Below are 24,837 nucleotides of genomic sequence, written 5' to 3'. Positions count from 1 at the left end.
AAGATAATAATAATAATAATAGATCTGTATTGGGTTTTGATTCTGTTTCTTATTTGCAGATGTTCTATCTGATTTCCATGTATTATTGTTTTACATTCGATAAACCATTGATTCCTTCTCAATCGTTTAATACTGGTCGACCCATTTGAGTTTCTGATCTTAAGGGTTGTTTAGAACATTATCAAACCATATCATTCTTAGCCAAGATGGCGCAGTTTCAGACTGTGGCTTTCGTTCCTGTCAAATCAGGTGTAGTTGAATTGGGTTATTCGATGAGATCATTTCCAGAAGATTAGAGTATCATTCAATTGGTTAAATCTCAATTCAAAGCTTATCACGCCGTATAGGGAAAAGCTTCGCCGAGGATATTCAGACAAGATCTAACCCTTGGGAAATCACTTCTTCCAACCACGATAAGCTTTTCGCCTAAGGTAGAAGACGACTCTGTTTTCTCGCCGGAGATTGTTACCGGCGGAGTAGATCACGGGCATGACGAGTTATCGTCGTCTTTACTAAATCCAGACGATATGAAGCCAAGGAAAAGAGGAAGGAAAACTGCAAATGCGAGAAATATACCAAATGCAAGAAATATATCAAATACGAGAAATATATCAAATTCGAGGAATACCAAATGCGAGAAATATACCATTCACGCATTTTCATCTAAAACGCGTTAATCAACTCACGATTTTTAGATGAAAATGCGTGAATGACATTTCTCGTAATTGAGCGGTAAAACAGGCGCGCGAGGGTATTACCGACTTTTCGCAGGGCAAAAAGGTCCATTTTGCAAACATTATCAGACGCGGTCCTTTTTTAGAATTAAGGCTATTAGTAGGGCAATTTCATCAAATTTCCCCACCTCAGGGCCCATTAAAAATATATTTGTGGCCCACAGTTAAAAACAAACGATAATAATCTTAATTTTAACAAAAATTAAATATATAATTATAATATCGTATTATATAAAAAATATTGATAGAAATGTATTAATTGATTTATTAGAAATTTGAGAAATTTTGGCTTAGAGAGAGGCCTATATATGCCGAATTTGTGAGAGTGAATAAGGGAGAGAATGATGTGTTACCATATCAGTGTGAGAGAGAAAATTTGTTACGTTATTCCTTTTAAAATTATCTCTCTAAAATTTTCTCTCCGGTCATTTCTTATATGTAATTATTGGTTAGATCCGAGGGAATGATGTGTTACTATATGTGGAAAAAGAATAAAAGGTGAGGAGAGAGAAGAGAGAGAAATTTTATTATTTTTTCAACCAATCAGATTGCGACACGTCAATCCTTTTAAAATTCACTCTCCAAAATTTAATCTCCCAATCATTTCTCCTCTTCTAATTATAAAGTTATTGTTTACGTACTAGCATAATTATAAAATATAAGAAAACAGCTCATTTAGACGTATGTACTTGTACAATTAGCTTACTTAGACGTATATACTAATAAAAGGTCATTTAAACATATATACTATCAAAAATTGGCTCATTTAGCCTCTTTAAATAACCATAATTAATTTTTATTTTTAAATTTATATATTTAATAATTAAATATTAATATATTTTCTCTCTCATTCTTTTATATTAATTAAACCAGGTAATTTATTTCTCTTTTAAATTTTTTATTCTTTTTATATCAATTTTTTTATTTCATCTTTTTTTTTTGTCTCGTAGATCTTAAATTGTCAGTTTTGAAAAAACTTTAACAACTTATATATGAATTTTATGTTTTATTGTAATATTTTTTAAAAGAATTTTTTCTTATTTTAATTTTTTTTTTTTTGGGAAAAACGACTTAACGTTATTTCATTAGAAATTCTCAAAAATGGGAAAAAAAACCACGAGTTTAAGAGATCATTCTAGACAGGCCTAGAATGATTTTGAAGTCGTAACATTCTGAATAAAAGCTAAAAAGTTAAAAACGTAAATGAATTATCTGATTACAATGCTTTCAATTCTAATGAGTTTAAAAAACGGTAAATTCCAGTTCCTATAGATATTCCACTTCTGATCCGTGCTTGGAATTCTTGTCCACGTTCTCACGAGGGCGCTGCAATCCAATACAATATCTTTCCATAACTCTTCAACGCTCCTGCGGGTTCTGCCATATACCATTACATTCTGTTCTTGCCAAATGTTATACACCACTGCTCTAAAGCCGCACTTGAACACGCTTGTTGCAAATCTATTTCTCTTGGCTTTAAGTAGTGCTGCATCTTTGATTTCATTCCATTCACTCGGGAAATTAATTAGCTCTAGACTTTTATAAAATATGTCCCAAAGCTCTGAAGCAATACAATAACTCCCGAATAGGTGATATATGGTTTCTTCATTTCCTCTACATAGAAGACAGTTCGTGTCCGGGATGCTCATATACTTGCTGATACGATCACGAGTGCTGAGTCTTTCCTAGAAGGCGAGCCATAGGATGAACTAGTGTCTATGGATAATCTTCGTTGACCATACAAGAGGAGCCCATTCTACTTTTTGTGCTTTTTCCCGTGTTACCTCTCATTCTTATTTAATTTAATATGAACAAAAATGAAATTAATAATTTTTTATTTAATTTTTATTTAATTTAAGTAACATTGTTTTGTCTAATATTTGATTATTACTCTTTTTATGTTTGATAAATAACTTGTTATTATTATTTAAATATTAATTAATTTATTTTTGTGTTAAATAATTTTTATTGTTAAAAGTATAAATCATTGTTATATTCAATTATTGGGATTAAACAATTTTAAAATAATTAATAATTAATGTTAATATAAGAAAAAAACATAAAAAAACATAAAAAATATAAAGTTAAAATAATTAATGAAAAATGCATATATATATATATATATAATTAAATTAAAATAATTAATAATAAATACTCATATAATAATAATAAAATATTTATAAAAAAATAAAAATAAAAGTTCATTTATTAATAAAAAAGAATGAGAGAGAAAATATATTAATAAATATATAAATTAAAAAATAAAAATTAATCACGATTTACTTAAAAAAAAAAAAGACTAAATGAGCCAATTTGTATAGTACTAGGTTTAAATGAACTTTTATTAGTACATAGTTGTACAAATACATACGTCTAAGCGAACTTTTTTCCTAAAATATATTTTATAAGATATTAATTACCGATGCATGACGTCTAAAGAGTTCTCCCTCATCCTGCGAACCACCTCTATATCACTTGATCGAGTTAGGCATGGCGCGCAGCTGTGTCCCGACAGTTCAGGTACCCGAAGGAACCGAATCGATCGATTGGTATTGTTTTTGCATTTCGGTTCGGGGCTATTTCGGGTTAGAATAGTTCGGTTCCGGGTACTCGATAGAAGAACCGAGACCCGAACCGAGACCCAATAATTAAAAGAAACTGTTTCGGTTCCTCTTGTATCGTTTCGGTTCCGACGACTTCTGTTTCGGTTCTTCTAGCTCAAAGAAGACCGAAACCGCCATTGTTGAAGAAAAATGCTATGTTTCAGTTTAGAGCCTAGGAAGAGAGTACGTCGGTAAGATTTATAATTTTTTATTCTTGTAAATATAATAATAAAGATGTATGGAAAGTTTACAACTTTATAATTAAATGATTTTTTTTTTCAATCCTTTAATAATTCAAAATTTAAGTTTGATAGTAATATTTTTTTTATTACTCTTTAAAAATAATATAATTTTAATATTATATATATATATATATATAATTCTCCTTATTTAAGTATTTTATGAAATTAATTTAAACTTTTTTAATAATATCAAATATTATAATATTTATATTTTATTTATTAAAAAATAATTATTTATTAAAGGGTTAAAAATAATATTCAAGAAGTCAAAAATTCTAAACATTATAAAGGTATACAAATTTAGTTCAAAATTATAAAATATATATTTTTAAGAAAATAATTTTTTATAAATATTTGGTTCTTAAATTATGCCGGGTATCAGTCATACAAAAAAATATGAATTATTTGAATACTCAATTTTTCAAGACGATATCGGGTCCAATTATGTTCCGATTAAAATAATTATTTCATACCAAAAAATTTGTCATACCTACATAGATAGAATTTGCCAGATAAAATGAAATAAAAAATATACCGAGTAAAAGTAAAATATCCTCTCATACATATACCATCAACCAAAACAATTTAAAACAATTTATTGAAAATTATTTTTTTACTAATAAAAAAAATAAATATTAAATTATTAATTATATAAAAGAAATTAAAAAAAATTAAAAATTCTGGGATTATTTTTTTAACGGGTCCGGGTCGGGTCAGAACCGGCCAAATTCGGATAAATCGTGGAAACGTTTTTTCGGGGCAGAATCGGGTCAGGTTCAGGTCCCTCAAAACCCGAAGTTTTGCCATTCCTAGATCGAGTTCAACAGCCACTTAAACCTGATGTTAAAGGACCAAGTCCGTGAGTCAAACATTTGATCACACAAAAGTTTCTTTCTGAAAAATACAAAAAATCATACTAAAAACTAATAAATGACATAATTTTTCTGTAGCCGCACGTGCCAGAGTCCACAAATACAGTATTTCCACCCTCCATCCAAAACCAATATTGGAATATTAAATGAACAGATCCACCCTAAACAATGTAACATATATATATATACACTTAATAGCACAAATTAAATACAAGTCACAAAAATAATAGCACTTAATTTGAACAATCTCTAAATCTGTAAATTAAGCCCTGTACAATACGGTAAAAAGTAACCTCTAGCTAGTATATATTTAGTTGTGACCTTAAGAATATATATTAATTAGTCAGTCAACTTCTTTTTCGTATTGTAAGCATCAAATTAATTTCCAAATTAATTTATTTTATTATTTAGTTTCAATTTTTTTTTCAATTTTTTATATTTAAATTTATTATTAAATATATATATAATTTAAATTGTTATTTTTATTAAAATATTTAAATTATTATTTTTATAAATATGATCATTTATATTTTGATATATATACATAAATTAATATTTTTATAAATTTAATTATTTATATTTTAATATATATTTACTTTTAATTATTATTTTGTATAAAATTTTGTTTTTATTTAAAAAAATTAATTCAATATTATATAAATAAGAATCGTTTAAATATAATTACAAAAACATTATAAAAAAAATATAAGATATTCAAAATATCACCAAACAAAGTGGAAAATAACGAGATTAAACATTTGAAAAATAATAATAAAAACATAATTCAGCCAAAAATGTTTATCAATGAACAAACCTAACATGAAATATATTGTTAACAATTTCAGATATGCTCAAAAGAATCAATTTTGGAAGTTCTCAATAGTACAAAATTAGTAGAAATATGATAATCTTATTCCCAATAAAATTTTGAAAAAGATGAAAAACTAACGAAGTCAAAGTCAGCGTATTCGAATTAAGATAGATAACTAAAAAAAATTATAATTTGTGGGAGGTGTGACCAAGAAAGTTATACGAGATGAAATTAAAAATGTATTAAGTAAAATCGTCAATAACTTAGGGAAGAATGATTGTAATTATTTTTATAAATTATTAAATTATTATACATAATTATGGTTAAAATATTTTAAATTTTATTAGTATTTATCAATTATTTATGAAGATGATAAAGTGAATATTTATTATATTATATAAATAATAATTGAAATGTAAATATATATATATATATATATATATATTAAAATTATAATTATAATATTTATAAAAATAATAATTTAAAATATATATTTTAAAATTTAAATAATAATGTAAATATATACCTCAAAATATAAATAATCTAATTTATAAAAGTAATAATTTTAATATTTTAATTAAAACTAATAATTTAAATATATATTTATTAATTAGTTTAAATATAATAAAAATTAATTAATTAATTAAATTAAAATATGATAACTAAATTTGAATAGTAAAGTATGTTAGTTTGAGAATAATGAACAAGTATGTTAGTTCAGGAAGTTAAACGATAAATAAAATTAGTTTGGAAATGGATTCTCGCACACATTAAGGAGAGACCATTATAAACAAAAACAAACCAGGAGGAGGAACATATTATGTATTTTTTAAACATGATTCATGCGAGCAATAATAATATTATGAAATTAATTGATAGCCAAAGGGCAATGACATCCGGCCAAATCTGTTTCATATTATAGTGAAGGATTCGCACGGTAGAATTGAAATTTTTGAAGATTATATGATTTCTCCACTAAAAAATAATAAGAAATTCACATTTTTCAAATACAAAATGTATGAACCTATGATATATACTAATTAATTTCTTTTTGTTTAATTCAAATAAAAAATTACACATAAAAAATTAATTAATTTACAAAATAACATGTATGAAATTTAAAAATTATAATCTACCTGTTAAATAATATTAGGACAAATATAAAATATTATATATATATATATATATAATTAAGTGGATTAATCAAACAATCATGTTATGCGACTTTAACTCATTTTGTTTAGATAATAAGAATTATAACAAACACGAAAAAAATATGCGGTTTTGCAATAGTACCTGTAAGCACTAAAAATTTATATTCCAATTTATAATATTAAAATAATTATTTTAACTTATTTTTAAATAAATAAAATCAAAATAATTATTTTTTCATGACCAAAAATCAATTAAAACAATTAATTAAGTTAATTATTATCATAACAAAAGCTTAATTAATTAAAAAAATGGTCAAAATAATAAAAATAAAATTATTCGGGAAAAATGTTGTACTCATTTATCTAAAAATAATTTTAAGAAAAATTAAGGGACAAAAATAAATAATTTAGAATTAATTGCTTTATCCATTTCACCTAAAAATAAATATTTATTTAACCCTAAAATTAAAAAAAATTGGTAAAATATTTGCCATATTTATTTTAATATTTCGTGTATTTAAAAATAGGGTGAAAGAAAAATCAATTTCAAACAAACCCTTAAGGTTTTAAAATAAAATTAAATATGTAATCGGGTGTAGCCGAAAACAGAAGAGAAGATTATAGTAGGAACCGCGTCTATCGGATGAACGCAAGAATCACATCCAACGCATTAGAGGCTCAGAGCGCTCAACGTAGCCCGTTGTAGTAGAAGCAGCGCGCGCCTGAGACGCAGGAGAACAACTAACGCGGATGTTGGCTCCGTCTACTCAAGTGCCAACGGAATGCCATGAGTTAACGAAACACCAATGGAACGCCTAAACATACCTTAAACGACGTCGTTTTAGCCTCCACTCTTCTTATTCATCGCGGCGCCGCGATGATAAAGATGAAGAACCGTTGTTGGTTTTTTCAAGTTTGAACTCAGCCGTTAGTCCACCTTGGTAATGTTTCAATCATTGGTAATGTTCTAATCACCCTCTAATTCATATTTATAGTTTGAATTTGAAATTTTTATATTTCAAATTGAATATGCTTGTATGTTTACTGTTTATGGTGTTTTATGAATGGAAACTGATACTAGAATCATTTAGAAATTATTTGGATATGATAGAATCGATCAATCGATCTAAATAACAAAAACCCAAATTTAAATTTTCAAAATAAAAGAAAAACAGATTTGCTGTTCTTGGGTTAATTTTGTTGAATCATAGCCCATAAAGTTTTTCAACATGATTATAATGATATTGGACAACTATTTAGATCATGCTTGATCCATCTCGATCATTTTGATCAAAATCAAATTTTCAAAATAAATTAAAAATTTTGAGTTTTTGATTTGGTCAAAACGAACATCGAGTGTTCTTGTTTTGGTACCAATCAAATATATGTAGTATAAGTAAGCTATTGGATAACTCATTACATTTCAAAAAAACTTTAAAATCAAAAACGCAATTTTTTTTATCACAAACTGTTTTGAACAAATTGGTCATCATCTAGGTCGATTGATACCTTTAAATGATTATCAACATTTTCATGAGAGTTTTGTGAAGCTACCCAAACTCTTAGATCAAAGAATTAGAGCTAAAAAATGAATTTAAAAACTTGCACTTTTGTGTTCTTGAGAACCGAGGCTTATTAGCCTATGACCAAGAGGTCTGACCAAGGATCCTCGGTCCGGACCGAAACTTAAGACCGAGAAATTTGAACTTATGACCGATGAGCTATGATCGAGAGATCCGACTGAAGATTCTCACCAAGGACCGAGAGGTCCGACCTTAGGACCGAGAATCCCAAACCAAAGGACTGATAAGTCTAACCTTGAGACTGAGAATCCTAGGCTTGGGACCGAGATCTCCCGCACCCAAGACCGAGTAACTTAGCCCTGAGTTATCCCATAACCAAGATGTTTATACACCTCGACCGAGAAACTTAGTCCCGGGCTAACCCATGACTGATAGGTTCATACACTTAGACCGGTAAGATAAGCCAAAGACCGTGAGTCCTTAGAACCTCGACCGATGGACTTTAGTACTTAGACCAAAGATCCCGAGCCTCGACTGAGAGGTTTCTCGACCCGGCCCGAGGGTTTTTTGACCTCGACCGATAAAAATGAACTCCAAGCTTAGGACTCCGGTCCTAAAGCCTATTTGGTTCCACTTTTCAAAATCCAAAATTATTTTTATAATTTTGGGACCTAAATCATTTTCTAAAAATCCTAAAAAATTAGAAATGTATTTAAAATAATTTTTGGGATATTTCCACAAAAATATTTCGACAAAGGCTTGTTTGGTTTTTATTTATAAACCCTCATGCCTTTAAAAATGAATGATATTCTTCAGATATTTACTCCATAATTATCATCAACAACATGTACCAGCATTTTTAATATTGTTGTTTCAATATTTTAAATAACGCTAAAATCTAGAAGCATGACTAGGACCGTAAAAATAATCGGTTAAAACTCAAACGTTATACAACCGATTTTTAAAAGTCAACTTTATAAGTAAATACCGTTTTTAAAATGGGTACGGAGGATGAAGCGCGAAAGTCCTTTCCCGAGTGTCACCAAACTACGAACTAAAAAAAACTTTGATCAATACGTTTGTATACATATGACAACTTTTATTGATTTTTAAAATTTAATTGACGACTTTATTTAAAATATAAATAATTTTTTTAATTAATTATGTTTAATTAATTTAAATTAAAAGATTTTAAAAAAATCATGTGATTTGATTATCGTAAATCCCCTAATTATTTAAAATTGAACTCTAAAATTAATTATTTTAATTAATTTCAAAAACGGTAAGGAATAAATGATTTTTTTTAAATAATATTTTATTTTAAAAAAAAAATTGACACGTAAATCGATATTGAATTTCTCAAATCTCACGCTTTTCATGAAACAATAGATTTTACCGGGGATTACAATGCTCTCTTTGAAATAGTATTAAAATAAGTATTTATTAATATGTAATATTACAAAAACTAAAAGCTATTTTGAAGTTGTAAATTTTGGAACGTATGTTGTAACTATTTTTACAATTATATTTGTAGTCAGAACTTAGACATTTTTATTTTAAAATATATTATTTAAAATATTATAATAGATATTACAACATTATTTGCATTGCAGATTTTATTTATGCTATTTGGTATTTTACAACTTATTTTATAATAATCATTATAATATTATTTATTAATGACTTGTTTAATAATGACTTGTTTAATAATTATTTATTTATTTATTTCAACAAAAATTGTATTAACTGATAAGAAAAATTAAGTTAATTTTCAAACCGGCCACACATTACGATTTTTGAATATTTATTCTAAATAATTAAAAAGGGAGAAATTGTTAGAAAATAATTGTTATAACTTATGAAAAGTTTAATGAATAGATAAAACTAAGTTCAAATATATATGTTAAACCGTTAAGTTATATCAAGTATATTAATTGGTTTAAATATAACAAGAAGTTGTTGTAGCGTAGTGTTAAACACCTCTGCCTGCCACACAGGTGACCAGGGATAAAATCTCACTGACTGCAAATAATATTTAAAGTTTTGCTATTTCAGGGAAATTGAGCAAAATCCATTCGGTTGGAAATATATATATTGTTCGGTTGTTTGACTTCGGTTTGAAGTAAAAGCTCGGTCAACCGGTTTGGCCAAGAAGTTCAGTCAGCCGGTTGGTCAACTAGAGTTCAGTTAGGAGATCAGTCAAACAGACAATTAATAAAAGAAGGCTCCGATCAACCGACACTTAATGCAGCCGCTCGGTCATAAATGTTCCGGTTGATTAAATGCAGCCGCTCTAGTCATAAATATGCTCCGGTCATTAATTGCCCTCAGCTCCGACTAATAAATACTCTCAGGTTTGAGACGACTAATAAATACTCTCAGGTTTGAGATGAAATCCGGACAAGTTCAACCTTTGTGCAGAAATCCGGAACAGTTCAAGTTCAGGACCGGTTGAGTTGCAACGGGCAAATGATTCAAAAATATGAATATCTTGAAGATAACGTGTTAAGACAAACAAAATATTCCTTGAGAATATGTAAGAGAGAGAAGAAACTAGGCATGGGGCTAGATAATGATTACAATATCCTTGGAAATATGTAAGAGAAGAAACTAGGCATGGGGCAAAATCATTATTACAATATTCCTTGGGAATATGTAAGAGAGAAAAACGAAGGCTTATGCATGTCTGCCATGTGTCCAAACCGGCTTATGCATGTCTGCCATGTGTCCAAACCGGCTTAGTGCATGTCTACCATGTGTCAACCGGCACGACTTCTAGTGACCAAACTCCTAGAGAGAGAAAATATGACCTTTGTCATCTTTTCACTATAAAAGGAAGCTGAATCATTTCAAAAAAAGAAGCTCTCGCGCGAACACGCAAATACGCGTGAGATTTCTACGAAAAAGCTCATTCAAGAGAGAAGAAACAGAAAACGAAAGATCTTACGCATAAGTGATTGAAATCCCGAAAGTGTTTGTGTATTGTGTGTGTATTTTACCAAGTGTAAAAAGTTATTGTATTACATCATAGTGAGTGGTGTAACCGACGAGTAGCGATTAAGGCTCATTCGGCATTGTGTGAGTGTTGTAACATTCAAGTTAGTGGAGATCCTTCTCATAATCTGAGAAGATTGGGTGACGTAGGAGGGTTTGCTCCGAACATTCATAAAAAATCTTGTCTTGTGTCATTTTCTTTATTTTCCGGCTTACTCACTCTAAAACCGAACTATCACTCACTTCAAACGAAACCGGAACATAATCCTCTTTATTAACCAAACCGGTCTATCCATCCTCTCTAACCGATTCCTCCTAAATACTCTCCAAACCGAATCGTATTTGTTGCTTCAGATTGAAACGGACATTTCCGCACTTGAACTCGGTTCAAGAGTCTGTGACAATCTGTGTAGTGTTAAGAGCGGTTTTAGTCTCTAACCGGACTATCACCAATCAGTGTGTGTTGTGTGGTGTAAGCGGCTACCCTTCCTGAATCGGAAACACCCCGGTCCTCCAAGGGCGTCCCCGATCCTAACATTAACATTTATGTTGGTAAACATATTATTTTAAAATGCTTTAAATTATTATTGCAACATGATTTATATTAATTTATAAATTATTTTTTTTATATTTTACCAATATAATTAGTCAAATGTTTGTATTTTACAATAATTTCATATCTTAATAATAAATATAACATATTTTACAATACATGCAATTATATATTTTAAATATCATCAATTAATTTTCAAACTTCTCTTCCAATCTCATTTGTAATTATCTATATATTATTGTTACTTTAAAAGTTGTAAGAATTACTTTTTATAAGAAGTTGCACCATTTTAATTAATAAAAAATTAATCACTCTTCAGTGACTTATTAAACAATAATCTATTTATCAAATCAAAAATAAATAGCATGATCCTTGAAAAAATCTTAAGAATCAGAGAAAAGACAGAGAAAAGACATATCAGATGATTAGGTTCAGAATTGGTAATGAAAGGGAAATATTATTCTAGCATGATCAATGGCTAAAAAATAATCCTATAATTATTCGGGAGGAATTTTAATCTATCAGAGTCAGAATAAAAAAAATTGTCTCTTGCACTCAGTTAGAGATATTCAAGAAGGAAATGCAGCTATATTCTGAAGAGTATTTCAAGAAGGAGTCAGATTATGAATATGGTCAATAATATGCAATTCAATGAAAACACTAATACAAAAAGTTGAGATACTGTTATGAATAGAATGTTTATGGCAGGAAAAGCACAAGAGATCAATAGAACAAAGGAGGTGGTGATCGATTGGCATAAAATAGTCTAGTATTCAAAGCGAATATTTCAGACGTCAATTGCCCAATCTGCGTAATAAAAGAGGAAATCGGTGACCACCTATTTGGGGATTGCACATTTGTATCCAAGTTGTGGATCAATTTTGCTCAGATAATGAATATCACCAACTTTCCAGGTACATGGAACGAACTCATAGAGCTGTAAAGAAAAAAACTAAGGGCGATAACTTCTATGCAAATGTTTTCAAATGCTTTTTTGGAGACCTGATCTACAACATCTAGAGAGAAAGAAATATAAGAATTCATAGCACGAATAAGAGAACAGAAGGAAAAGTTTGGGATGATATTGTTTCTGATGACAACGCTCTCACACATACATGAAGGGGGATTCCGATTAATGAAAACAGTTAAAAGCTCAGTCAAAGATGGAATATCCCCTATAAATTCATTACAAAGAAAGGAAGGTTCAAATAGTTAGTTTTTGTTTGATTCTTTATTTGAAATTAATTGTTTGTTATTCTATAATTTAATTATTTAAAACTCAGTTAATGTTTTCAACAAAGTTATGGTCTGTCTAACTTTATTTCTTGAAACTCATTTTTCTCTTTTGGGGTATTTTAATGAAATGACACTAAGTCATTTTTCAAAAAAAAAAAAACAATCTATTTTAAGCGTGTGTAAAAAATATTACAATATTTCTAATATTTAGAATTTATGTTGTAATTTAAGTTACATATTTAAAAAAAAAAAATATATTAGTTATATTTCAGTTGCAAAAATAAGTTACTAATGAACCGTTTTTTTTGTAGTGAAATCAAATAAACAATGTTAGAAAAAATTATATCAAATATTTTTATCGACGTTTAAAATTGTCTGTATCGACGTCGAAAAATATTTTGTTATTGGTAACATGTCATTTACATATATGGTTAAAATATTGAGAAAACTGTATAAATAATAAAAATATACTTATAAGAGAACATTTATATTATGAATATTTTTTTTTTTTTTTTTTAATTTTCACTATACAAATGAACATCATCTCATTTGTTAAGTAAGAAGAGGACGATAGCACAATATAAATGTTTGAGCATCAAAACAAACTAACAAATGATTTTGTCTTATTGAGCTTAAAAATACGTGCAACGAAAAATTCAAATGTATACTGGATATAACAATAAACACAAAATATAAAATTAACTCAAACATAGATATTATTCTCTTATTTATCATGTTAATTTTTATATTTAATATTGATTTGATTATATATTTATTTAAGTTCTGCACCCGGTTAAATGATTAAGTATTTTTACGGGTTAAGTATTTAATACGTGGGGAATAGTCGCACTTCAAAAGAGAAACGGAACCCAACATTTTAAAAAAACATTCATAATTCTATTATTATAACGTTTTATGAAAATCGTTCGGAAAAGCGCCGATAAGTCGATTGATTAGTTAATCGTTCTTCACGAAGACCTACGAATTCCTATTAAGTGTTTATTTTTTTTTATTTTTTTTTCATGTTTTTTCGTTTGTGTTCTTAAACGACTTATATTATTTTATTTAATATATATATATATATATATATATATTTAATATATATCCATATGCATAATACTTTAACAATTAAATATTGTCCTTATTGAATCATCATACTACAGTAATGAGCTTATTTAAATCCATATATATGATCCGATCACGTTTGATCGATCAATTATATATCTTAGCTGTATTTTTAATAAATTTAATTATTTCAAACTTAAGGCCATTATTACCTTTCACATGAGATGTCCTTAAATGATATATAATTAAACGCACCCTTCACACAAATGATATGTTATTCTTTGTGTGTGTTTATAAAAAGTTGTAAGCTAAACTAAAATTTATTTCTAAAAAAACAAAAATTAAATATTTGACTGTCAATTAAAACAACTTAAATACACAAATTAAATTTATTATAATTAATTAATATTAAAACAAAGAAAAAGAGAGAAACAAAACAGATTGAAACCAAAAAAAAAAAAAAAAAAAAAGACAAATTAATTAAGGAAAGCCATGACAATATTAAAGTTTTTTTAGGTTTTACAGAAAGTTCACAAAGAGTGTTAACGTTGTTGTTGAGAGTACTATATATGTACTAGGGGAAGTTGTTTTTAATTAAAACTCCAAATTAGAAAAGATACCATTAATATTAATATTTCTATATTACAAAGGAAATCAATTCCGACTGACTAAAGCTTCTTCTACAAGGCATTTTCTGATTCGCTAGCTAGCTTAAGGGTTGGGTTGGTGTTAATTATATATAATCTAAGTTTAGAGGCATGAATGATCTCTTTCAAAATAATTTTTGTAAGAATAATTATTTTATATATATATATATATATGTTTAATTTGGTTGATATATAAAAATATTTATGTTTCGATTCATATTATTATTATTTTATAAAAGTTAGATTATATAATCTATTTTAACTTAATTATCATTTTTTTATAATTTATTAATATAAAAATAATTCAGATTCTTATATAAAAAAATTTTGCTTACATGTTAAGAAATAAAAATAACTCTTTTAAACGCAAGTGTAACGCTCGAAAATCATTTGTTCCCGGAAAAGTTCAAGTTTCGAAAATTTTCTACATTGGTTTACGTGTTGAAAAATCTTTAACAAAATTTTTTTGATATTTAGAAATATAATTAATTTTTTTTATCAAGTTTAAATAACCTTTTGAATTTAAAATAATCAAATTATAATTTGATTAAAGGATTTCTTATTTTAAATTAATTAAAAAAAATATTTATTTAAATAAAAAATTGTCTGTTGATCCTCCATACCCGTTAAAAAAAGTCTCTAATTCATAAAATTTTGACTATTTACTTGAACTATTACTTGAACTATTTACTTGAACTATTTACTTGAACGTTTGGTTTTATTGTGTTTTATTTAATTAATTACTTTTCAAATCCTAGATATGCATATGTTTTTATTATATTTAAAATTATAAAATAATATTTAAATGTTGGTACATGTGATTGATGTCGAAAATTATTTTGGAAAACACCTAAAACAAATATAAGCTGGAGGCATTAGAATTTAAAAATAAATTTAAACAGACCTTTATCAAAATATTATTTTATGAATATATTCTAAAAATATTTTGAAATCGTTTTATATTTTCATCGAATTTTTTAAAAATAGTTTAGGGCTTTTAATTGTAAAAAATATAATTAAAAATTAAAAACTCCAAATAAACAAGCCCTTATACAAGTGTTCGAGTCGCGAATCGTGTCAAATACGCGGGTCTAAGTCGGTTTTAACCCAAAGTCAGTAGATTGGGTGTCCGGTCAACATGGAGGTTGAACATCAGTCGTGTGCGTTTATTCTAGGTTGAAAATCGTGTTTGGCTAGCTTTCTCGGTCAAAAGATTAGTGCTGACTTGTTTTCTCGATTGAAAACCAGACCAATGCGAGAATCTTCAGTCGGGTGCAGGGGATGAATGTTTTTTTTTGTCGAAAACCAGGCCAAGGTAAAATCCTTGATTGGACGCCAATAACATAAATGGTAGGTTTGATGATTTTACTATACACATCATTCTTTGATCCGAAGACATGTGAACTTCATTTCCCCGTGTGGAAGACGATCATCATTATATTCCCGAAGCATCATTTATCGGGAAGATGATCAAATTGGGTGTGGACAGTTCTTGGACAAAAAATATATTTTTGGTTTTAAAGTTTAATCCGGTATGATAAGTTTACCAATAGCTTCCTTATCAATGTTAGAATCATATATAACCAAAACATGAACACTAGGTTTTGATAATTCAAAAATTAAAATATTTTTAAATTTTTAGTGTTTAAAGAAATATGTTTAAAACTGATTGCTTGTGCTCTAGATAGATAACTAGCGTATTGTACCCGTGTTCAAATAAATTTGTTTATATAAATTATAATTTTGTTTCTTATATTTAACTATTTTCACTAAACAAGACTAGTAGTATAATTCTGGGCATGATAAAAAAGATATATATATATATATATATATATATATATATATATATATAATATAATTGAAAAAAATGAGTGTGACCGGAATGATTAATTATAGATTTCGTATCTTAAGTAATTTAGTATTAAAATACTTGGTATTAAACTTATAGAGAGAATCATGTTGGACAATAACCAAATATTTGAACCAATAAAATAACAAAAGTCTTATACCATATTATTATTATAATGCGTGCCTAACTAGTGAAGGTTGCTTGTGGGATGGTTGTGCATTATTTTCTATTCATTATTATTATTATTATTATTCATTTGCATTTCATTAATTTATTAAACTTATAATAATACCATCACGATCAATAGCTAACAATAATCTTTGACTTGAAGGAAGGGCTTATTTGATGAATGAGTTATTTAAATAAAATTTAATTTTTATCTTAAAATACAAATATCATATAACCATCTAATCAATTAATTTTATTATTTGAATACTAAAACTTCCCTCCATTTAAATTTATTATTATTTTTATTAATTACTATAAAATAAAAATTAAATCACAATATAAATTCAACTATAACATACCATATTATCTAACATAACATTTAAATTTTAAATAATTCAAATAAATAAATAATTATACTAAAAAAATAAAATTAATATATTTGAATAATAAATATTAATTAATTTATAATATACCTCATCTAAATTAAATATTTTAAAAAAAATTATTCTAATTTTTTTCTTATATATAAACTAACTCTAAACAATCAATTTAAATAAATATTAATTAATTTAAGTTAATATTTTTCAATTTAATAAAATAAAAATATTGTAATATAATTTAAGAAAAAGTTATAGACAACCGCATATAAAATTATCAATCATTTTATTAATTAAAATACTAAAATTATCGTATACTTATATATTTTATTTTATATTAATAAAAATTAATATTAATATATATATATAACATTTATTTTATTATATTATAAAATTTATTTTAATATAAATTAAATTAAAAATTATTTTATTTAAAAAAATTATATTAATTAAAATAAATTACAATATAAATAAAATTATAACACACTATATTATTTAATATAACATTTAAAAAAAATATTTAAAAAAAACTCAAAATTAATCCAAATAAAAAAATATATATTTAGAAAAAACCCAGAATTTATTTAAATAATTCATTAATCAAACAAGTCCCAAGGTGATATTTGTTTTAATTTTTTTTAATAATTTTAATTTAATTATATATTATTTTATTTCATTTTTCATCCATTATCTTACTCAATTCAATTCAGTAATAAAAATATTAAATATTTATTATTATACATTATTACTCTTTAAATTGATAAAAAAAAAAATCTAATTTTTTTAAAACAAAATTAAGAAAATTGCCAACAAAATTATAAAATAGGTAGGCCGGCCCCTAAAGAATGAATTGACATGGACTGCTCGGGTCAGATGGTTAGAATTTAATATGTCCCCCAATTCAACGGACGAAAAGGATGGATTTACAAAATTGTGATGTTTTAAAAATAATTATCAATACATTTATTAATTAAAATATATTTTATTTTATTATTATAAATTATAAATTTTTATTTTTATTTCTTTTAATGATAGTTTTTTAAAATTACCATAAATTAATATTTTTTAAAATAATTGATGAATTATTTAAAAAACTGATACCAAACAAAAATCTTTGAGTTTGTTTGATCTTGTTTTTAAAAAATAATTTTTTTCAAAAGAGGAGTACTTTTTAGGGTTTTGTTGGACTTTGTTTGTATTATTTAAATAACTTATTTGAGGTTATTTAAATAATATTATTTGATATGGGATCATGAAAAAGTTAGGTATTGGTGAAAAACTTATAAATATTAACCTTTAATAAAAAATTATTTATTTAGAAAAATATGTAAATGTATTTTAATATTTTAATTATTATTTTTAGAATTAAAGAAGAATTAGTATAACACCCCACAGTCAATGCCCCCGCTTAAACTTAAAGTGTTTTCAGATGAAATTAAACCTGCGACATTTTGGTCTCTTAAGTCGGCTCTTAGTTTTTTACCACTAGACTACTTTGGTAGGGTAAAAAATGTGAGCACAAGAAGTTAAACACATTGCCCGCAAATAATTAACCATTTAACCAGACGCATAATTTGATTGGTAGAGTGATATGTGAGAGAATGGTGAATTGTTTAAATAATCAGTATATTATCCAAAAAAATATCGGTGTGTTTAAATAATTTTAATAAGAATCGAAACCTAAATAAAATTATAGACGTTTAGCTATTCTAAATTGTTTTTTCGAATCAATATGTTAATACAATAGATAATATATTTTTATTTTTTATACAAAACGACAAAGCATGATATTAAAAGAAAATAAGAATAAACGGTACTCAATAATTATCGAACTCGTAAATTTTCGAGAAGAACGATTAACTCTCCGACAGACTCTATTGGCTTTTCTGAATTAATCTTAAAAAATGTCATAATAATAGTATTATGAATGATACGCATCAGACGACTACGATCATTGAAAATTAGACAATTTCTCTCTAACTAGATAATTCACCAAAAAATAATCTGGATGGTGACCCAAATATGTAGGTTTATCATATCAGCCGTATCAATCCAAACTTCCTAGTAATTACCTAAAAACTTGGACATCACCCAATTTATACCAGTAATACTCCATAAAAGACTCAAAATACTAGTCAGTCATCGACAATGTAAAAGTAAGTGAGTTGTTGATTTAACTTTTTTGTGACACATACGACTATCCATAACACAACTTTTTTCACGCACATATCATCCTTTAAAATTCCACAAATCAGTTATTACCCTCTTAACTAGTTACTTCAGACTATTTAAACATTTGTCGCCTTCAACAGAGGATGAGAAAAATTACATGGTCACCGTTTTGTATGCCTCTACCATTGGTTGTATTATGTATGCGATGGTTTGCACAAACCAGACATAACACATGTAGTGAAAGTTATTAGCAGATTCATGGACAACCCGGATAGACAACATTGGGAAGTAGTAAAGTGGATATTATGATACTTAAGAGGAAGTACGGGTCTCGCTTTGTGTTTTCGAAAGTCTAATATGAGTTTGGAAGGATAAGTTGATGCTGACAATGTTGATGATGTTGATAGTGGGAAGAGCACAACATGGTACATTTATACTCTGGGAGGTACTACAATTAGTTGGGTTTCAAAATTATAAAAGATTGTTGTTATTTCTAGTTGTGAGGTAGAGTATATTGTTGTGACAAAGGTTGCTAAGAAGATGATGTGGTTACAAGACTACGAGGGAAGTGTGTTGCGATTCGACAGTCAGAGTGTCAATCATTTAACAAAGAATTCAGTTTATCATGGCATGACGAAGCATATACAAGTTAGTTATCATTTCATCTGATTAGTTTTAAAATATGGAGTGTTAGCTCTTGAAAAGATTCTCGAGAGTGAGAATCCAACTGATATGTTGACGAAAGTTGTGACAAATGAGAAACTGAAGTTGTGTGCAACTTCAATTGGTCTTCTTCGTTAAAACATTATATGGAAAGCTACTACCGATCGAGAGATGATGAAGTTAGTTTTCAAGTGGGACATTGTTGAGTTATGAAGGTTACACTTATAATAAACTCTATAATAGTTAATTATAGTTTATTGAGTTTGTATTTGGGCTTAGGCTTAGGTCTGACCAAAATTTATTTAGGTTTTATTACCTGAATATTTATCCTATAAATATATTATTATTAAAAGTTAAATGGATAAGACAAAATTCTATAGAGATAAAGTGTGAAAAAAAACTATGTATTTCTTCTTTTTCATAGTGAAATTTGGTCGCGGCTGAAGTGGACGTAACTCATTTGAATGAACCACTATAAATTTTTGTCTTCTTGTGTTTTTCTTTTTATTGCATTTTTACATATCGTTTCAAGCAGGTCAAATTTGGTATCCAAATCCTAACATTATCTACGATAATATGACTTTTATAATCTACATGCAAGATTATTAAAATATAAGAATGTAGTCTTAATTTTTATTTTCTAAAATTATTATTTATTTTCTATATTTTGTTTTAATTTTCACATAATCCACCCTTCAAACATTTTCTTAATTTAATATAATATAATATATAGACATGTGAATGATATGTATAAATTTTAAAATAATGAAATAGGAATAAATTAGTAAATGAGGGACGTTGCCAACTTTGAAGACTATAGTTTATAATTGAAAACGTGTAAGAGTAGTATACATGGTTGTGTAGAAGTAGTCCATGTCAAATTACACATAATTAATGTTCTAATTTAGCAAATTATTTAAATAAACAAATAAATAGAAAACAAGTAGAGAACTTAATGTCATATATTGTGTAATTTGTTCGTATGTCACAAATTAATTAATTAATGTCCTCTACAATTAATATATACATTATAACCCTAATTAATTGACAGTTGTTTCACAATTAACATATGTATTATCACCATATAGGGAAAAAATTATCATTCAAAATATAATTATGCTTTCTGTTGATCGATCAGAGTGTGAATAATTATATCAGGAGATATCTGCCTGCATAACGGCATTGAGATTTGGCAGATGTCATGATGAAGTCGGATTTGTTGATGTCTTTGGCAGGTGTTGTGTTGTTGCCTCCTCCTCCACGTCGACCAGAACACCGATGGATTGACGAGCTAGGGTGCACAAATCGGTCTTTCATTTGTAGTCCTCCGGAAAGTTGGCCACTTATTGTCTTTTTAATGTTTCTTTATTAATTATTTTGTGAGAGTTAATAATAATATTGTCAAGTAATTTTTCTTCTTCTATGTCTTTTCTTTTTTTGGGTTATTTTTCACAACAATATATATATATATATATATATATATATATATATATATATATATATATATATATATAAATGAATTAGAGTTTGACATCTTATTTAGGAAAAGAAAAATAAATTATTATAAACAATCAATAATATTTGCCCACCTTGTATTAAAAAGAAGAAGAAGAATATTAGGATTATGAGCTGCTTTTCTTTCACCAATTCGTGCATATATATATATATATAAATTTAAATACATGATCTGCAAATGAATTAAAAAAACAAATACAGGGAGAATAATAAGAAATACCCCCAACCACTTGGCCACCTATATAGCTAGCTAGCTTGCATTAATTAGAAAAATAAATAAATTAAAGAGCTGCTTAAATAATTAATTAATTAATTCATTCATTCATTCTTCTTCCTCATTTCTTTCGGGTATAAATAGCAGGTACTAGCTCATTAATTAATATCCCAAACGATCAAAACATAAAGGAATTGATCAAAATTAGGCATATAATATATGGGGAATTTGAAGGCATTAATGTCTTACATTTTGGGGTTTCTATTCCTGATGATCAGTAATGGGAAATTTTCACTTGCTATAGCTCATTATAAGTTTGTGGTAATTATTTATTAATTAATTTGATACAATGGGGAAGGGGGTGTTTTTAATTTTGATTAATAATAATAATAATTATATATTTATACAGGTGAAGGAAAGCTCATACACTAGACTATGCAGCACGAAAAAGATATTGACCGTTAACGGGCAATATCCTGGGCCAACCATTTACGCGAACAAGGACGATACGGTGATGGTGGATGTGTATAACGAGGGCAACAGAAACATCACTATTCACTGGCACGGAGTTAAGCAATTCAGGAACCCATGGTCCGATGGCCCCGCCTACGTAACCCAGTGCCCCATTCAGCCAGGAAACAAGTTCACTCAAACACTCGTCTTAACCAACGAGGAAGGTACCATATGGTGGCACGCCCATTCCGCTTGGGATCGGGCCACGGTCCATGGCGCCATCGTGGTCTACCCCAAGATTAACGGCACCCCCTATCCCTTTGCTAAGCCCCACCAAGACATCCCCATCATACTAGGGGAATGGTGGAAAACAGATATCAATGCTATTTTAACTGATTTTGAAAAGTCAGGGGGCGGCGCTAAGATCTCCGATGCCCTCACTATCAACGGTCAACCCGGGGATTTATACCCCTGTTCTAAACAAGACACCTTCACCGCCAGGGTCAAGCGCGGCTTCACCTATCACCTCCGCATAATCAACGTCGGCATGGCCGAGCCAATGTTCTTCGCCGTAGCCGGGCACAAACTCACCATTATAGGGACGGACGGAGGATATTTAAAGCCCATAAGATCCACCTATATAACCATAGCACCCGGTCAGAGCATTGACGCCCTATTAACGGCCAATGCACCCAACAACAACAGCTATTACATGGCGGCCAAGATATACTCTAGCAACGTCGGTGGAGAATTCGATAACACCACCACCACAGCCATCCTCAAGTACGAGGACCACGACGACTCCTCCTCCTCCTCTGCACCCCTGCTCCCCTCACTCCCACTCTACAACGATTCCGGTGCGTCTGTTTCCTTCAACGGAAAGCTGAGGAGCATCGCCAGCCGGAACCACCCGAGCGACGTCCCGCTCAACATTTCCACCAAGCTTATTTTCGCCATTGCCATGAACCTGGAGCCTTGCAGTCCCGCCGGATCTTGCTCCGGGCCCAACGGATCGCGTCTGTCTGCCAGCGTGAACAACATTAGCTTCGTGTCCCCGACAATTGACATTCTCCGGGCGTACTACAACAACATAAGCGGGGTGTTCAAATCGGATTTCCCACATAACCCTCCTCAGGCGTACAACTATACGGCGGATTATCAGCCACTGGAGATATTGAGGCCGGAGAAGGGGACGAGTGCGGTGGTGCTGGAGTATAACTCCACGGTGGAGTTGGTGATTCAGGGGACCAGCCTTGTAGGGGCAGCGGATCACCCGGTTCATCTGCACGGCTACAGCTTCTATGTGGTTGGTTGGGGTTTTGGTAATTTCAACAAGACTCAGGATCCTCTGCATTACAATTTGATTGACCCTCCAATTCAAAATACTGCCACGGTGCCTAGGAATGGTTGGGTTGCCATTAGATTCAGGGCCAATAATCCAGGTATTTTAATTTATTTTATTTTATTTACTTATCATTATATAACTCTCTGTGTGCGTCTTAATTAATTCTTCACAATAAAAAGGGGTGTGGTTCATGCACTGTCACCTGGAGCTTCACTCGAGCCTGGGAATGGACATGGTTTGGATAGTAAAGAATGGACAAGGACTAGAAGCCCAAATGTTACCTCCACCAAAGGAGATGCCTCCATGCTGAATTTACACTTTCTTTATTCCTTAATTCAAATTGTTACACTTTCTTGTGGTGTTTGCTCAAGTATTTTGTTATTTTAAATAAACAACTTTTTCTTTTTCTTTTTTATTCTTTCATTACGAGTTCATGTACGAGTTTAGTCAATTAATAAATATATATATAATATTGATACCTTACAAAGATTTTAAGAGACACAATAATTATATATATATAAAAGAATGATAAATTTAACGAAAAAATCAACGAAAGCAAGTCTACGAATTCGGCGTGGCCTGTCAGGTTCTCAAGTCCCGAAAACGTTCATTTCGAGACAATTTTATTTTTCATGAAATGTCCGTTTCGAGATATTTTTAATATTTTCTCTCTCCTACCCAATTGAAGGGAAATTGGACGAAATGACCCTACAAATAGGCCTATTTGCATCCGTGGTAATGTTTAATAATTTTTGATCTGATGACCACTTATTTTTTTTTGACTAATTTACCCTTTTCGCGTAACGCGAAGGGAGTTCGCGTTTCGCGAAGTGAAACAGTATTGATATATATACTCAAATTTTTTCATTTCTTTCATTTTCTTTCTCTCTCATGCTTTCTTTCCTCCTGAGTTTGTCGCCGGCGGCGTAAACTCCGGCGACGGCGACTACTATGAACTAAATCTACAAGATAAGAAACCTAATCCCCGAATCTATGTTTATATAACAGATTTATGTTATTATTTGTATTTCTTAATGAAACCCTAACCCTAAATATGTTCTTTTTGGTGATATTGGTTAATATTGGTTCATATTGAATCATATTTGTTCATATTGGGTTATATTTGTTCATATATGTTCATATTTGTTCATTTTGGTTTATTAGTTTGTTCATCTTATTGATTGTTCTTTTGGCTGTGATGATATTTGCAGATGATATCGTTTCTGCTAGTTACTTAACGAAGCGTTAAGTACTTAACGAAGCGTTATGTACTTAGCGAAGCGTTAAGTACTTAACGCTTCGTTAAGTACTTAACGCTTCTGCACGCGCGCGTAGGAAGACGAAGAGGCGCGCGTATATGCACGCGCCATACCATATATTTTAAAAAATAAAACATTTGGACATTCATTTCTTCCATTTTCCCTCTTCTATCCTCTCGATTCCTCTCTCTCTACAACCGTCACACTGAAGAAGACATTGACAAGGCCGATCTGCCCGTCCCCCTCGTGTCCTCCCTCTCTATCATTGATTCCCCATAAATCTCAGGTTAGTTTTAGTTTGGTTGTTGCATGTCTTTTTTTGGTTATGGGTTTTCATATTTGCATGTTTAGTTTTAGGGGTTTTGGCTGTTTCAGTTTATTGGTTTAA

The 24,837-nt window shown here is 28.8% G+C and overlaps 1 protein-coding gene across 1 annotated transcript; it reads left to right on the top strand.

The window, feature by feature from the left end:
- The first annotated feature begins 206 nt into the window (after positions 1-206).
- LOC124928734 (laccase-14-like) lies at positions 207-23,500 on the top strand. Its single transcript, XM_047468981.1, has 5 exons — positions 207-251; positions 348-581; positions 21,627-21,713; positions 21,802-23,287; positions 23,370-23,500. Exons 1-5 carry the CDS (start codon positions 207-209, stop codon positions 23,498-23,500), a joined length of 1,983 nt encoding a protein of 660 aa, XP_047324937.1.
- The last annotated feature ends 1,337 nt before the right edge of the window (positions 23,501-24,837 follow it).

This window comes from Impatiens glandulifera, chromosome 3, assembly GCF_907164915.1.
Source record: "Impatiens glandulifera chromosome 3, dImpGla2.1, whole genome shotgun sequence".
In the NCBI taxonomy this organism is placed as follows: domain Eukaryota; kingdom Viridiplantae; phylum Streptophyta; class Magnoliopsida; order Ericales; family Balsaminaceae; genus Impatiens; species Impatiens glandulifera.
The sequence above is the reverse complement of the archived record's forward strand: the minus strand, read 5'-3'. Positions and strand labels throughout refer to the sequence as shown.

Excerpts from the sequence above, each read along its gene's own strand:
- LOC124928734 (XM_047468981.1), top strand. The coding sequence starts at position 207 with ATGGCGCAGTTTCAGACTGTGGCTTTCGTTCCTGTCAAATCAGGT. Across the intron at positions 582-21,626 it reads ATGCGAGAAATATACCAAAT|GCATTAATGTCTTACATTTT; the intron begins GCAAGAAATATA and ends GGGAATTTGAAG. Across the intron at positions 23,288-23,369 it reads ATTCAGGGCCAATAATCCAG|GGGTGTGGTTCATGCACTGT; the intron begins GTATTTTAATTT and ends CACAATAAAAAG.